The sequence below is a fragment of the Nannobrachium achirus genome (assembly GCF_963921795.1).
Source record: "Nannobrachium achirus genome assembly, chromosome: 15".
In the NCBI taxonomy this organism is placed as follows: domain Eukaryota; kingdom Metazoa; phylum Chordata; class Actinopteri; order Myctophiformes; family Myctophidae; genus Nannobrachium; species Nannobrachium achirus.
Window position 1 is genome coordinate 35,468,418 of NC_137822.1, and position 18,261 is coordinate 35,486,678.

Below are 18,261 nucleotides of genomic sequence, written 5' to 3' on the forward strand. Positions count from 1 at the left end.
TAAGCTAGGCTAAGTTAGCTTCCCACCATAGAGTAAATAGGCTTTCCACGCTTATTATGGGAGTCGACGTAAGTGACGTAACTCTCTCTTCTACAACTCTGACACAGTATAGCTTTAATTATTAAGCTATTGAAAAATAGCAGATATACAAGCTCACAGCGCGCAGAGCTTGTAGATCTGCTATTTTTGAAAAGTCGTGAAAATGTGTGCAATTCTTTGAATAAATGTATTTTTTAATCGAACATTTGTAACCCAAATTTTGCTTCTGGGGGGTGCCTGGAACTAAATCTTTTGAGATGGGAAACAGATTTTTCAAAAAACCTTAGACGGATTTTAAATATTCACGATTCACAATAAAAAAAAAAATAGCAGATCTACAAGCTCGCAGTGCGGCACTTCAATAGTTAAAGCACAAAATAATGCGTAATAATGCGTTCCCACCAGTCTTAATGGGTTAAACCCACTCCCCCTTTGAAGAACATTCATTGGTGGCCCTCAGTGAACCCTTGTACCCAGGGCCCAGAATTTGGTGCGACACCCCCGATGAGTTTAAGTTTAAGTTTAAGTTTATTTCGGTCATTGTTTACATTTAAAACAACATTCCATTTGTAAAAACAAAACAGAAAAGCAAAACATTTCACATAATAAAAACAGAAACAGTTAAAACAAAACAGAAAAACAAAGCAGCACACGACTGCTGGACCGAAAAGGAGAAGGCTGAAGCTAAAGCTTATAATGCCTACCCTTCTAATTAATTATTTAACAAAACTATTGCAAAATATAATATAATAATATAAACAAAGCAAAAAATATGTATATGACATTTAAACCAGTAAGACTCCCTAATCGGGAGATAAGCGACCGTTGGTCGCTTATCTCCATAAATAGAGCAAAAATGTGTTTTTCCAAAATCTTCCTGATCCATGTTGTTGACATGAGTGTAGACATACTGTGTAGTGATTTTCGTGATTTTAGGGCAAAATCTGAATCGGCCTCATGGTGGCGCTAGAGGGCCATGTGAGAAATGAGGGGTGGGGTCTCCTCGCCGCCAAGGCGGACGAATAGGTACCGGCCCCGGCTCTCCCGGTCGCTCCTAGCCCGAGTTACGGCATTTTATGTGAGCTGCAGTGGCAGGGGGTCCTCCACTGGGGGCGCCACCACTTTTGCATCCGTTCTGGAGCACCAGGAGTGGGTGGTCCCCGGGAATGCCCCGTGAGCAGCCCCGTTGGGGTGGTCATTTGGTCATTTTTGCACATTTGGTAATTTTTTACACCTGGGGGTCCCCCAGGGACCTGGGGGTCCCCGAAACTCCGGGGGTCCTTGGAGGTTGTAGTTTGGCAGGCAAGGAGTGTGTGTGCAAAATCTGGCATGGATCGGGGCAACGGTTGCAGAGATATGAGCAGGGCAAAAGTGTGACGTGTGACGTGTGACAGAGGGAGTGACGGAGGGAGTGACGGAGGGAGTGACGGAGGGACAGCCGGTGGAGGTTTGGATAGTGTGCAAGTAACTGCGACCTACGGTCGCAATAATTACATTATTAACAATCTCAGGTTGTGGCCTGTAATTATCAAATTTTATTCTTTTTTGTTTTTTTTATTTTATTATTCATTTGTGCAGTTTATTATTCTATATATTACTGTATTTTTGTATCATATTACTTTTGTAGATTCTCTTGAATTTATATATGGAGCTACATGTTTTTAATTCATTTTCACAGCTATTCCATTTATGGATTGCTTTAGCGGATACACAATGCTTTTTGATATTTGTTCTGGACTTTGTTACCTTTAGCATATTCTTTCCCCTCAACCAATACTGGCTCTCCTTGGCTTCAAACAGCCGCTGAATGCAGGGTGGGAGTTGACCATTTTGTGCCTTGTATGCAACCAGCACAGTTTTTAAATCAACTAGATCTTCAAATGTTAGAGTATTTAATTTAATAAAGAGTGTATTTGTTGATTCATAATAGTCTGTTTTAGTTACTATTCTTATTGCTGGTGTCTTGCACGTGCGCCCCTGCGCGCTTGCAAGACACCAGTCATGTTGCCATACCTTAACTTTTGCTGAACTGACGCCACTGCGTTCAGGAAGTGTATAAGGGAGGAGAGATGGGGAATAGCTTAGCTACAGCTTGGTAAATAATTAAACACAATGGACTTTCACACCTGTAGTCCTGGCGCACTGTAAAACAAAACTCGGAGAGTGCCCTTTCATTGGGACTTCCCGTTCCTGTACCCAGACAAAGCGCTTACCCCATTACAAGTTTGGGTATTTTTACTCAGTGAACAGTGAACATACACGCTGTGACATTTGACCGCAAAATGACAACCATGGGGCGGTCAAGCCAGCGCTGAATGAAACATCCTTCCTCTGCAGACGCAGACAACAAGAGACACAAAATTGGGTCCACTTTGTCACAATTCAAAACTATTACACTATAGTTAGGCCGAGGACAAAGCAGGCACAAAGAGCGGTGGAAATTGACTAAGAACCTTTATTCATGTGCTTAAAGGAGTAGTTCACCAACCTTTTTTTCCCTATTGATTACTCATGCCATGGAGACTTAAAGGGGAAGACCACCCATTTTCAATATTGAACTATGTCATTAATATACCTTAGAGGAGTTGTGTGGAAATAAAAAAAAAGTTCCCCCCCTTCTGTGTTGCCTAGAACTGGAGGATTGATTTTGGGGTTTGTATTGCAAATTACAACTTGATGACATCACACATTGTACTTTACAATACAAACCCCAAAATTTTTGTTGAATTCCTAAGACAATAATTAGATTTTAGTAATTTTACCCCCATTGATTCCGGATGCAATGGGGGTAAATTCATAGTAACCAAATTATTGTCTTAGGAATGCAATAAATACAAAATAGAGTAATCAATAGAAAGAAAAGTCATTTAGGGGGAGAACTACTGTACTCCTACAATTTTAGGTACTTTTTACTACATGTTACTAATTTTTAGGAAGTTAGTTTGCAGATTTAGTGTAGATTATTATTACAACAAATATATTACTTATAAGCCTTATTTTATACTTTGGCTATAGCCGATCTACAAGCTTATATTGTGTTGCGCTGCAATGCATTGTGAGCTTGTAGATCAGCTAGTTTCAAAGAATTCTGACACATTCTGAAATAGTAGTAGTAGTACTTCTTCCACCACTGGTCACAAACCACTTCTATTAACCTATTAAAACCTGGGAAACATCTGTGTCATTATAGATTTTAGAGTCGGCTATTCAAAGATATCAGATGTACAAGCTCACTGCGAGTTTGTACTGTGCATTTTTGAACATTTTTGGAAAATCTTGAAATTGTGAGAACTACTCGTTAACTCATTCCCTGCCAGGCCCGATAGTCCCGAGATTATTCCAATGTCTTTCCCCGCCAGGCCCGATAGTCCCGAGAATAAAAAAAAAAAAAAAAAAAATCAAAAAATGTTTTGGACCCCAAAAAATGGAGTAGGCATGATAGCAATCGCGAAATTGCATGTTTAACCCCCATAGCAACCCCATCTTTCAAGCATGGCAGCCATTTTGGCAGCCATCTTTGTTAAACATAGTGGCTGTTATCTCATGAATGCCTGAACGGATTTCCATTCGGATTTTTTTGTTTGAAAGCTGTGAGCAATGTGGACACACGTGGTGCATTATCTAGGCATGGGTGTGCATGATCCGTGCACACCCAATTACATGGAAGTCTATGGAGACGAATGGCAGGTGGGAGTACGGAGGTATGTTAAAATGGCGGTCAATGTGTTAAGAAGGTATTCGTAGAATCTGCCTCGGTTTTAAAGGCATAACATAGGCCAGGTTGAGAGAGAGATGAAGTAGGGACCCCCACAACCTTTCCATAGATTCCATATAGTTTCATTGTTTGACAGCACCATCATCTGTGTATTTTGGATTCATGTCAATTTGTGTTTTCAGATATTTAACCACTTGAACCGTCAATACTTAATAAACTTGACCTTTCACTCTGTACTTAGTGTGCTCTTTTTCTCCCCTACACCAAACCTCTTTGCCGAAAATAGCCGATCTAGTACAAGCTCTTCTGATCTGCCATTTTTGGCTAAAGTTGTCGGAATATGGACACCAGGGTTCAAGTGGTGAATATAAAAAAAGAAGAAAAAAGCTTTCTATCACACAAATATTTGGAGGCCCCCCTGTAGTAACTCTGAGGACCCCCTAGGTGTCCCGGACCCCCTCTTGAAGACCCTTGATGTAGGCTGTCACGTGATGGTCTTAAGTTCACGTGCACTCAAAGCAATACAAAACGACTTCCTGAACACGGGTGGAACAGTGACAGCCCTTAGGCGCCTCTGACAACAATGACATCATCACCTTAACGACCATAACCTCCTGGACAGGAGGAACACGTGATTAGAAAGGTCAAAGATATACACTGAACTGCTGACGCCTTGAGGGCTGCAGATAACTGAGAAAATTATGTGACCACCACTGTTGCCATATTTTGCGAGAGAAATAAGCCAACAGACAACCAGGTCTATGAAGCAAGCCCAAAAGAAGCCACTATAGAGGGTATGCACGTCCACTGGGACCCACCCCCCCTAATCTAGACTGAGTGGCAAAACATTGAGCAGCATGGAGCGTTGGAGTTTGGAAGTGCTCGTTGCAAATCACTCAACGGTCCTGCATACCACCTGTTTCTAAATGGCACATAATGCAGGAGGCAGCAGGATGTTATGTTGTAGAAAACGAGTGCTTCCAAACTCTGACACTTGGAAAAATAAAAACCTGCACAGAATGTCTTGACAAAAAGTAGCTCATAACATGCCTATGGTGGATTTTTATGAAACAAAAACACTGCAGATAGAAAGAGGATAATTCAAGCTTTCAGTACAGCCGCAATGTTGGTGAGTTAACTTTGTTTAATACAATCAGATCTGTTGGGATGTATGGGCTGTCAATGGCAGAACTTTGTGTTTTGCCACTCAGTAGGCGTTCCCACATAACTTCCAGCAACAGTGATGTCACGCGCATACCCTCTATTACATTGACTATTTGAAGAAAAAAAAGCCATAGAGCTTATTTTCATAACCCATTTAGTCAGATTAAAAAAAAAGCCTTGCAAACCTATGGCCGATTTGAACATGACCTCCAGGCTAAAACGTATGTTTTTTTCTGGATAACGTATTAGTCAGCCTCTGTAGCAGCTAGAAACAAAATTCCCAAACTATTTGATAGCTTACACTTTGGCTTTCATAGAAAACTTTCAGAAAACTTCAAATATGATTTTAAAAAAAGAAGAAGAAAAACGTTGCTACATACTCTACATGTACTGTACTACACAAAAATGTGTTCCTGGCCTGAGGGTAAAAGCACAAACAATGTGTTCCTGTCCATAAGGGATAAATCTTGAAAAAGAAGTGTCAACATGTGGATTCTTTTTAAGTACTGTATGTGTAGAACTTTGTGTACTAGGCATATTGTCATATGTTCTGAAGCAGTCCAGTTTGGATAATGGATTCATCAATTACATTGCAGGTAAATGTCCCCCTAAAGCCCTTTGCACACAGGCGCGTTTATCCGTACGGATAAAACGGACAATTTCACTTTTTAAAAAGAAAACAATGATTCTCTACGACCTCATGCACACCGGATCCGAATTGGCCGTGCGACAAGTGGCTGCGGCCGTGCGTCTTTTTCTCGATCGAACCCAGTTCGATTTGTGCGTCTTGTCGCATGCGGTAAAAAACTCATCACTCCTTTTATGACTCCTTTTGGGATCCGCAGCGCCGATTCCGCACAGCATTGCACACCAAATCCAATGTGTTTTATTCATGCAGCAAACGAAAAAAAACGCAACTGTCCTGTGTGCAAAGGGCTTTATGCAAGTAAATAGAATAACATTCCATATATTTGAAATAAATAGGCCAACGTATTAAAGCAGTTATTTCAATTTCGGTGATAGACCCTATTCACGGCCCGCCCACACACGCGCACCCAGCAAATTTCTCAGCAACTTCCTGGTGCTGACGTCAGCTTTGAAGGGTAAACTAACACAGAAATTGCTGGACTTAAAGCCAACAAATCATTATTTCGAACGGTAAAGTAAATTATAACGCTTTGTGCCATTTACTATCTTGTGTTCTTGATCATGCTAGCCGTATTTTATCCTTTACTATTCGGAAATTGCATTAAATTTGCCATTTCTGTGTTAACTCTATGGGCTTTTAATAGGGTTTCCCCTTCAACCGTGACGTCAGCACCAGGAAGTTGCGTAAAGTGAATTCGGTCAATTTCTCACGTGGGCGTGTATGCGTGAGTGTGTGCACGTATACGCGCGTGTGACATAGCACTCCACTAGTAAACAAACCCACAGTCCACCTCTGGCCACATGTCTTTCACAAATGTTCTGAGCATATAGACTGGCTGATTTTTTAATAGGGTTTAAGTGATTAAAATAAAAACGTTATGAACTATCAGTGAACCATCAGACCGTCTCAAAGGCATAGAAGGAAAAACAAAATGGAAAAAAGCCAGGGGGATTAACTGTAATCTCTGGCTATCCTTTACTTCCTCTCTGTGGATGCTCTTCTCACAATAGGGGTGCACCAAACCAATCACTTAAAAATAATAATCAATAATTTAATAAAATAATAATTGATCAATAACCAATCCTTATTTTCGGCATGTCGTTAAAACACACACACACACACACACACACACACACACACACACACACACACACACACACACACACACACACACACACACACACACACACACACACACACACACACACACACACACACACACACACACACACACACACACACACACACACACACACACGCTCTTCCCTCTCCGTGTGGATGCTGTGCTCACAAACACCCGCGTCCGTCCGTCTCTCTCTTCTCATAACAACCAGTCACAGAAGAGGAGGAGAACCACTCCACCTCCTCCCATCACTGCCAGCTGCCCCCCCCCTGCCCCCCCCCCGCTCAACAAAGAGCAGTGTCATCATCATGTACTGTACCAAGAGTAGAAAACACACCTGACCTCAATGTACAGAACCCAAAGGAGGCCCTGCCGGGCCAATCAAAGCAACAAATGGAATCTTTGGTGTGTGGAGCCCGTCTATCCTGTTTAGACCGGGAACGCGTCATTGCGCATTATTACTCACACTATTATTACACCGAGTGCCGCGCTGCAAGCTTGTAGATCTGCTATTTTTTGAAAAATCTTCAACATTTGTGCAACCCGATTCTATAAATGTCTTCTAAATCCTTCCAAACGCATGTTTCCACGTCAGTGGTTCTCAAACCTTTTTATGTCAATGTCAGAATGACATGTATTTGGCTGCCGACCCCTGTCTCAAAATATTACGTATCAGAGACCCCCCCAGAAGCAAATATTTGAGTTGCAAATGTTCACTTTAAAAATATATATATTCAAAGATTTGAATCTCAAAAATAGCAGATCTACAAGCTCGCAGCGCGGCACTCGGTGCCGCGCTGTGAGCTTGTATATCTGCTATTTTTCAATAGTTAAAGCATTAAATAATTCTAGGTCTAAATCAGCTATATATTTCTCGGCGAGCCCTCCCTACTAGATTTTATGCAAATGCCAGACGATGCAGTTGCACGACGAAGCTGCACTTGACCTATATAGCACCCCTATTCCACTGCCTCTCCAATACAGAGGAGAGGATCAAAGGAGGACTCTTGGAAGCAGAAGGACCAGGCCTTATTAACCGACACAATACAGGAATACAGCAGAGCATGGTGAGGAGGATGGGTGAGGGATAGCAATCCTTAGGGAGGTGATAAAGAAAAAACAGTGCCTACAATCAAATAAAATACATCCTGACTGTTAATTTAACTCTGAAAGTGAAAAAAGGACTTAAGAGTTAACCCATTTAGGCCTAGAATAATTTAATGCTTTAACTATTGAAAAAAATAGCAGATATACTTTGAATATATATTTTTAAAACATTTGCTTCTGGGGGGTCCCTGGCCTGGAACAACATATTTTGAGAGAGGGGGTCTGCGGCCAAATGCATGTAATTTTTGGGGTCCTTGACATGAATACGTTTGAGAACCACTGATTTAGAAGAAGTATTTAGAAGACATTTATAGAATCGGGTCAAGAATATTCAAAGACTTGCACAAATGTTCACGATTTTTCAAAAATAGCAGATCTACAAGCACTCGGTGCCACGCTGTGAGCTTGTATATCTGCTATTTTTCAATAGCTAAAGCATAAAATAATGGTTGAAGTGGTTCAAATCTAACATGATGACATAGATTTGCTTTCCCGGTCAAAATGGCCTGTATTAATTAAGGATTTTGTAGAGAAAGTTACAGGGATCTAGGTTAAGATGAATACACAGTGAATTTCTCTGTAATCATTTTAACTCTGAGAGTGTACAAATGGAAACAAATGGATGTGTATTTCCATCGTTAGCAAGGATCCCATCCATAGAAGAGGAAGCAGGAAACACATCCACGGGGCCTCTGTGACACATTAGTTCCATGTGAATGTGTGCTTGTTATGAGGGCTGTCGCGAGCATGAAAAAAATGTCAGTCCGTCACGTCACGCCACACTTTTGGCTCTACTCTTATCTCCGGCCCCTATCCATGCCACACTCCTTGACTGGCAAACCACAACCCCCGCCCCTGATTTCTCACATGCCCCTCTTCTAGCACCACCATGACGTTGCTTTTTGCAAACAATATCATTGTGTATACATGCGACCTATTCATGCCAAACTTTGAACACACACTCCTTGGCTGCCAAACCACAAGCTCCGAACCCTGATTTCTCACATGGCCCTCTTTTAGCGTCAACATGAGGTTTCCGACCTGACAGTCGCTTATCTCCCGATTAGGGAGTCTCACTGGTAATGACTAATTCCAATTAACGATTGAATTGTGTTTTCGGCACTGAACACTGGAGCATATAAAATTACATTTCTGTTTTGCTTCTACACGGCAAAGTAGATGACTGTGAGCATGGAAGAGGGATGCTTGTTATGACCAATTCTTTCTATATGATGTAGCATAGTATTATTCAGTATTCACACCATTTCACACAATCCATCTCAAAAAGGAGATCTACAGCTTTCCAGAGTGAGAGCACATAATCAGAGCTTGTTGTGACAGAAACAGTTTGTGAGACGCATTTTGTACCATAAAAAAAGCAAAAGAAAAAAAGCAATAAAAACAAAGTATGATGTGATGATCCGCTTTGTTCCAAGTTCTGCTTTCTTCATGTGAACGAGCAACCACGCATCCGGAATGTTCGTATTCAGCCTTGTTCCCCATTAAAAAATGGGATGGAAAAAGAGCGTTCACAAACCACCCATAACTAAAGAGCTGAGTGCAAGCCATTCTGGGCTCTGAGCTCTCATACGAGCAGTGGCTCTGAACAAAATTCCACACAAATTATACAGGCCAGGCTAACCCTTGATGCCTTTGTAATTGCGTAGCGCACAGCCCTGCCCAGTGAACTCTGGGCCATGACAAGCCTAGATGATGATCACAAAGAGAGAGAGAGAGAGACAATTTCTTTATTACTGGATTGCTTTCTTTTGTTGTTGACTATAGTGTTTGACTGTCTTATTTTCTTTGAAATCTGTCTTGTTTTTGCCATGTTGTGAAGTGCGCAGAGACCCCTCGGGGTGATGCTGTACTATAAATAAAAATAAACTGAAACTGAACTGACAGAGAGAGACACAGTCGAACACAGACAAAAGGACATGGTATTTGTTTGAGCCTTCAAACACAACATGGATAATGAAATACAGAGGGTAACAAAACCACCGAAGGATTAGTTAGTGTCTCCTAGTCCTAGCCACACACACACACACACACAGGAGCTCTTGGCGCACACACAAACACACACACAAATACACACACACAAACACACCCGCGTGCACACAGCCATACTTATGCGTGGAACTGTAACAAGTTAGAGGTAGACAATAGATATGACTGAAAACCAACATCAAACTTAAAGGACAACTTTGTTTTTTCTTCTCAGGTTCATGGTTTAGATTGCAATTAGAGAAAATAAGCGATGAGAGTTCAAATGATTTCATTTACTCCTTTCTATAGTTTTAATTTAGAGATTTTAATGATTTTGATGTGTACAAGTGCGTACAAGTGGCGAAATTACACACAATAAGCTCATTCCCAAGATGCACCGCAATCTTTCATGGGCAGATGTGACTTATGGGGGCTAGTAGAGTTACTGTAACCAGTAATAAAGAAATTGCTGTCTTATTGTGTCTAAAAAGACCACTATTTAGCCACTTGTGCGCATGCACCTACCCACCGAAATCAAACTCGCTAAACGTGCATAAACGATAGAACGATTATCTCATTACAATCTATAAGTTATGAACCCAGGGGGAAAAAAGTTGTCCCTTAATGTTCAAACTTCTGATTTGGTGATGGCTGTTTGTCCGCATCAACGACAATTTTAACACCAGAAAAACGACCTGGTTGCCTCAATGTTAAAGTACTATGGCCACAATTTTAACTGCGACCAAATAGAGCCCTGCGGGTCAGCTTGTCCAAAAATGTAGTGTAAACAGTGCTGGACGACCGTCACAGCTTATCATGGATTATATGCTTGTTGTGATTTAGTAGCCTGGTTAGCTTTAGAATGATGTTAGAGTTATGCCTATTTTATATGCCACTGTACGACAGTGTACAGCGCTGAAAGTAGCAGATCCACATGCTCACAACATGTCACATTGTGAACTTGTAGATCGGCTATTTTCTGTGCGGGACACCCTTGCACGACCATATTGCCCAGGTAGTAAAATACATGATAATGTACTTTATACCAGTGGCATAATGGCTCAAGACCCTGGCCTACATTTTAGGGTTGCCAACAGGCTCAACATAATCAGTGTCAGAGAAAGGTGTGGTCCTGCACACTCCACACAGCTACTAAATTGATATGGCACAGTAGTAACACGACCAGGTTTACACTGCCAAAAATAATCATATTCACTTCCAAAACATATGTACATACACAACGTGCCAATAATACATTCACAGGGAGCGTAGCGTTATTACGGCGTTCGATAGTTCGACTTTAGATTTGTCCAACACTGGTGAGTGCTAACCTGGTGAATGCTACTATGCCTAACCTCAGTAAAACTATGCCTAAACCTGACCCTAACCTCAGTAAAACAATAACCCTAAAACCTAATCCAAGTCCCTTAGTCGGACTAATTGGATGTCGAAATATCAAGATTTCACCACATTCACACATGTAATCTAAATATGACACAGCCATTATCAAATTGGATAAAAGCATTTATGAAATTGAATTACAAGTAAGATTGGGGCCATGAACTAAAAAGGGGCATGACAGGACAGGACAGGACAGGACAGGACTACTGTGAATGAACAGAGATCAGTGGAAGCAGATTGTGTCTCGGATCTCGAGGGCACTTGAAGGATGATGATGACGATGAAGGGGCATGAAATCCTATGCTGGTGTTGTACAGTAGTTTGTTTTCCAGTTTAGGTTAAAAACTACAGAAGACAAAACTACAGAAGACCGTATATGGCAGGCTTATGAGCCAGGTATTTTCAGCCAGCTAATGAAATGAATAATGGGTGTGTTTGATTTAGGTGTGCCCAGGGCCATGGATGTGCCACAGTGGTCAATGCTTGCACATACCTAAATGTGTAACACACCCATTATTAATGTTATTAGCTGCAGCTGTGTTGCTTACATCACGGCCAGCCTAGGGTTTCATCCCCGTTTAGTAATGACGTGAAATGGAAAGGAGCTAATGACACTATGACAGTAGAGGAACAAAAGCAACCCTATGCTGAAATTGATCCTGGCATGTGTGTTGACTTGAGCTGAATCTAAAATCACACCCGTGTGAAGTGGAGCTGTGTGTGTGTGTGTGTGTGTGTGTGTGTGTGTGTGTGTGTGTGTGTGTGTGTGTGTGGATCATGTATACCGATTTTTGTGACATTTGAAGAAAATATGTAGGAAAAGGAGCAAAAAGTGTGTTTTGGAGAAAATTCAAGATGGCGGAAAATCTATCATGGCGCAAATGGGCGTGGCCTATATGGGGAGATGCGTCATGACCCAAGGAATCCAGGGAAAAAATATTTTTAATTTTCCGACCTACAGTTCAAGAGTTACGGGCCAAAACGTAAAGTGGGGTGTTATGGCGCCACCATGCGGCCAAATGACACAATTATTTTTTATTTAATCCTTGAAATCATTATGAACCTCCTCTCCAAGTCTTGAAACTCTAGCCCCTATGGTTTGCGAGAGACAAATAATTGAATGTGAGTTTTTGCGATTCCCATTATAAGTCAATGGGGAAAATTAATTCAGTAATAAATTAATATCAATTAAACTATAGAACCTTTCTCTTAGAAAAGTAATAGCCCACGATTCCCGAGTAAGCCGGTCGATTTGACATATGGCGCGAGTGTGTGGTGGCAAAACTGTGGGACTAGTGGCGTGCCGAAGTTTAGGAAGTTCAGGCTACATACAGACACACACACAGACAGACAGACAGACACACAGACCCACACAGCCACGTATAGGGAGCCTGTGCTTCACACAGCTCCAAAAATGGACTCTGCACGATCCCTTGAATGGTGAATCAAGATGAAGTGACAATTGTTTTTAAAATACATTATATAAACAGGAACCTTTGCTAAATTTAACTGCTTGTGTTTTTATCTCTTCACTACTGCAGAACCCAAACATATGCTAAAGACTTTTGACAAGCGGTATACCAAAACGTTGACCTAACTACTTTGGGGTAGAGTGAATATTTCTGCTTCATCTCTGGGGCAGCAGTGGCTCAGGGGTAAAGAAACCGTCATTAGAACACAGAGGGTTCCCGACAGGTTCCCAGTTCGATCGGGCTGCCCCAGAGTTAGTGTCGAAGAGTCCTTGAGCAAGACTCTGAAGCCCAAGTTTCTCCCAGTGAGCATATGAATGTGTGTGTGTGTGTGTGTGTGTGTGTGTGTGTGTGTGTGTGTGTGTGTGTGTGTGTGTGTGTGTGTGTGTGTGTGTGTGTGTGTGGGGGGGGGGGGGGGGGGGGGTGAATGTAATGCACAATCTCTGTAAAGGGCCTTGAATAAAGGCGCTATATGCACCATTTACCATTTAGCACAGGTGTGTTATGAAGTGTTTTGTCAACTCTGAGTATGTATAAATGTAACCTAAGGGACCTGTCTGTTTGGTTACATTAGTACACTCCCAGACTTAACATTATTAACACTCAGGATTTTAATGTGTAGAGACAGTTAGAGCTCTACCCCCCCCCCCCAGGCCCAGAGCCAAATCCTGGGAATTGAATCCAGGCTTGATGAGATTGTTTGGGTCGAGGCTTGAAGGAGGGTTGCTTAACCCAATAACGTGGCCCCGCAACAAATAACATGCTTTTGTGGGGCAGCAACACACAAACGGCCCAGCTCCATGTGGCTCTTAAGGCAGTGTAAACACACTCAGTAATCCACTTATGCAGCATGGCATAAGAACAGGTCAGGTGATGTGACCTGAAGGTTTAAAGTAGTACCTCCACTCTAGGGCTGCAGCCATCGAATATTTTCTTAGAAATTCTATATTATTCTTCCGATTCATTGAATAATCTTGAAGCATGTGCCATTTTTGAAAATCAATTGTTTGATTAAAAAAAAATTGAGTAGTTTGATTAACTGTGAGACACATGAAACTGAGACTATTCAAAAAGCTGTAGCTGTAAAGATGTTGAAATCTGTTGGGGGAAATATCACTGCAAATATTGGCGCTTTTAACTTGCAGCATAACGAATACATAGACTTCATATCATGTGGTGGAGGACTTAATGTTTCAGGACACAGGCACCTTATCTTAATGTCTGTGTGCTGTGCTTTTCGACCTTTGGCACTTCTTTACTAAAGCCTGTTTGCTATGTTGATGATCCTAGGAATTACAGCCCCATTCTGCCACTGCAAACAGTATAATAGTATCATGAGCATCATTAACATTCCTGAAACATAAATGTTAAATGTCACAGGCGGCTCAGCGGAAGTGAAAGGTCACGTCTCACCTTCTTGCCCGCGGAGCCCGTCTTGGCGAGGCAGGACTTGGCCAAGGAAAGGTACCCGCCGATGACCTCGATCTCCTCCACGGCAGGGTAGCGCTTCTTCAGCAGAGAGCCCAGCTGAGCGTACGGGGCCTGGGTGGGAGGCGTTGAGCCAGGCTGGCCATCCTGCTGCTGCTGCTGCTGCTGCTGGCCTTCGGGGCGTTTAGGCACCACAGTGAAGGTCTTCCCCCCCCTCCTCTGCACCACGGGACTGGGGGTCGGAGGAGGGCCAGTCTGGGGGGTGTCAAAGTCAATGTCATCGATGTTGGTGATTGGCAGCCGGTCCACGGGAACGAGAGGCTCCACTGAAGCTGGGGATGGAGGATCAGAGGGGACAGGAGATGCGGGCGGTGACACCGAGGGAACAGGGGACGAGACAGGGGAAAAGACAGGGGATGAGACAGGCGATGGAGCACGATGGACCGGAGCTAGAATAGGGAGGACGGGATTTTGGAAGTGTGTAGGTGACGGAGGAGGGGACATGGAGGTGGTTGCGGACGCAGGCTTAAATGCCCTCTTCACCTCCTCCTTTTGCTCCGGGACCCTCGCCTTGTCCACCGGAGCAAAGGTGGGAGATAAGCGCGTGGGTGAAGCAGGAGGGGAGAGGGAGGTGGTGGTTGCGGATTTAGGCCTAAACACTTTTTTCCCCTGCTTCTTTTGCTCGAAGGCCAGCTTCAGATTGTCCACTTCCTTTGTCTTAGAGGGGGACACCGGCGGGGCGAACGAAAAGGACGAGGAGGGGGATAAGCGGGTGGGCGAAGGAGGAGGGGACATCACAGTGGTTGCCGACGCAGGCTTAAATGCCCTCTTCATTTCCTCCTTTTCCTCAGAGACCTTCCCCTTCGAGGACGTCGGGACGGACGTGAGGGTGATGTGGGGGGTTGGCACTCCTAGTGTGGGCACCTCTGCCGCTTTCTGGGAAGAGGGGGGAGACTTCACGGGCGTGGAGGGGGCCGTGCTGCCAGGCGAGGACGGGCCGCCGGCTGCGCTGCGGCGCTTGGGAATGACGGTGAAGGAGTTCCTGGACTGTAGTCTCAGGTTAGCCAGGGCGCGGGCTTGGGCGTCCCCCTCGGGGATGGAGGTGAGGTCTGGCTTGGGCGAGGGACGGATCTCGAACTCGGACGAGATCTGTGGCGTTCGGGAAGAGATTGGCCTGGCGGGTGACAGGTCGGCACAGACACGGCGGGTCTCTGGAGAGCATGGCACCTTGGGTTTGGGGGACACGGCAGACGCCGGCTGAGGTGGCTGAGCGTGGTGGTGGGGCCTGTCTGTCTCGGGGACAGCGGCCTTTGGTTTGGAAGACTGGGAGCTCTGGAAGACTGGTGACAACGGGGCACTGAAGGGGGCAGGCATGTTGCGAACCGGCGAGCCTGGCTGAGGGTGCGAGGTGTATTTTGGCACCAGATCTGGCTGTGGTGGCATGGTTCGGAGTCTTGGCCTGCTGCTGGTGCAGCTGATGTCCGACAGCTCCAGCAGGTTCTCGGTGCTGCGAGACTTCTTCTGCAGTTTCCCATAGTAATTACTGTCAAACTTCTGCAGCATGCGACTCACGCGGCCTTGACCCCCCTCGCCCGTTTCATAGAAGGAGAGGCCGTCGTGACCAAGAGTGCTCAGGTTCTCCTCGCTCTTGCTCAACGTGGTGTCATAGATGACCACCTCCTTCGCCCGTATTTCGGTGACCGCGCTCCCTCTCCGATCCAAGAGGTCACTGAGGGAGCTGTAACTACTGACACCGTTCTGGTGGTGTCCACCGCCGCCGGGCTCCGGGAAGTAATCCGGATCCGATTCTATGATAATGATGTTCTCCGCGCGGATAGTCCGGATCCCCGGGACGCTGCCGTACAGCTCCAGTATGTGCTGGACGGGACGAGCGGCGTTCTCTCTGTCCTGTCGCCTCTTCCTCTCCTTCTCCAGCTTGATGAAAGGGTTATCCTCCAAGGGGCCTAGGCTGTCATGCAAAACCAGGCTCTCACCACCATGATGATGATGATGTCCCTCGCATGCACCGTCGCCGAAGGCAGCATCGTCTTTGTTTGTTTTCGCCGGCGACAGATCGCCGCCACGCTTGCTCGCGAAGTGCTGGCTGGCCGTGTTGACGGTGTAGTTCCGACCGGAGGAGGACCCGGTGGTGGTCGCATTGTTGTCCTTTGTCGTCGGCCCGCTGCCGCTGCCGTTCCCCGTCACCTCGCCATTACTGACCCGCAGCGCGGAGGACGAGTCTCCCCCCGGAGGAGAAGCCGCGGCACCTGCTCCCCCCTTCGCTTTCCTCCGCTCCAGGATCTCTCGCTTCCAGGCCGGCATCCTCGGGCTCTCCTGCCCGGCCTCCTGGCGGAGAACGCGGGTTTCTCCGCGGCCAGACATCGTCCCGTCCGTCCGTCGGTCGCCGGTCCGGTCCGGTCCGGTGGGGAGGGGTGGGGGAGACAGTCAGAGAGAGACAGAATGTCTCCCCGGCGGGGGGATATTGCCTAGTGGAGGACTGTATATTCCCGGGGCTTGACTGGGACACACAGCCGCTATGTGTCTGTGCGCCTGGAAACTGCGTTACCTGCAGCAGCGCCGATGAACGCACACACACACATCCTCCTCTCTCTCTCTCTCTCTCTCTCTCTCTCTCATTCGAGTCGGTCTCTCTGCCTCTCTCTGAGGTGGGAGGTTCGCCAACGACTCGAGTCGATTGAACGGCTCTTTGAAAATGAACGATGGGATCCGGTTCGCAGTAAAATATAGGGAGCTGTTCCTTTTTTAGTTTTTTGATTGATTGAATGTTTTATTAGAAAAAAATGAGAATTTTAACAAATACCCCCCAAAAAAGTAAAAGTACAAAAGTATTGGTATCAAAATGTACTTACAGTACCAATAGTTGAAAGTAGGCCTAGACCTACTCATTATGCAGAATGTCCCATTTCACAAGTTGTCCATCTATTCGAAAATAGCTGATCTACAAGCTATAGAGCGGCTAGTTTCTAATGGCGGAAATGTGTATGGCCGGGTTGAAGTGTTTTCTAATTATAATCAAAATCTACAAAGTAACTATAGTATTTTGAACGGCTCTTTGAAAGGAACGGATCCCAGAGATCCGGCTCACTTCATAGAGCCATAAATCCCATCTCTCTCTCTCTCTCTCACTCACACTCTCACACACACACACACACACACACACACAGCCCCGCCCTCAACGCTACAAGCACCTGTAGACCTGTTTATTTTCTATTATTAATAGAAATTGAAAAGGTATAGGCCTACAGAATGTTTACAGAAACACTATTGTCACCAGGCTTCATACAATGCCTTAAAAACGACAACATTTAGGCTTTCCGCTTTACCTTTACCATATTTCATTCATCCAATTCCCCTCCAGGCAAGCACTCAAGAAACTACAAAGCACTTTTTTAAACTTTTTTGTAACCTGATAGGAAATGTAGTAGGTTGAATAGTGAGTGACATTTAAAGCTGTGTAGTACCATTGTAGCAGTGTGTTTTGTGTGACTGACAGACTTTGTTCAGACCCCACCATCACACAAAAGGCTCTAATAAAAGGCACGTCTTATGTAATTTATTGTCTCCTGTTCCCCTTTGCTTTGATGTGTATTGTTTGTACCTACAGTTCAATTCAAAGGAGCTTTATTGGCATGAGAAAACATTGTGCAGAGCAAAAGCAAGTGTCAAACTGTCATAAAACAGTTGAAAACAGACTCAGCGTCACATTTTGTACAGGGTATGAAGCTTTTTGGAACAAACATACCTACAGTATGTCTATGTTGTGTACAAGAAAGAAAGAAAGAAAGAACCCAATTTGGTAGAATTGGTTAAGACACGCCCTTTTACAACGAAACCCCGCCCATTTCTATTGTTGACAAGGCGAGACGGAGCTGTCAATCAACCACTTGCGGTAGGTCTCGGCGCGCGACACCGTCGTGCCTTTTAACCTTATATTGATTATTAACAAGCTAGCCTAGCATACCTCTATGCTAGTTTTAACCCTGTTCGTCGATACAGTCATTATCCTAACCCCCACTCCCCAATGCCTAATGCTTAGTGATTTTTATGTATTTACCCATCCACATTGTATTTTTGTTTCATCATTTTGTGGAAATATAGCTCAGTGTGCTGTGATCTGTGACTTAATTGTCTTAATTATTAGCCAAGCCAACATGTAGGT

General features: G+C 44.4%; 1 protein-coding gene across 1 annotated transcript in view; it reads right to left on the reverse strand.

The window, feature by feature from the left end:
- Positions 1-16,463, reverse strand: part of tprn (taperin) — a gene marked incomplete at its 5' end in the record, with an annotated part of 43,186 nt that extends 26,723 nt beyond the window's left edge. Inside the window, one exon of the mRNA XM_080743589.1 lies at positions 14,067-16,463. Within this exon, the coding sequence (XP_080599715.1) occupies positions 14,067-16,463 (2,397 nt within the window). The remainder of the gene's footprint in view (positions 1-14,066) is intronic.
- Between the last annotated feature and the right edge of the window lie 1,798 nt (positions 16,464-18,261).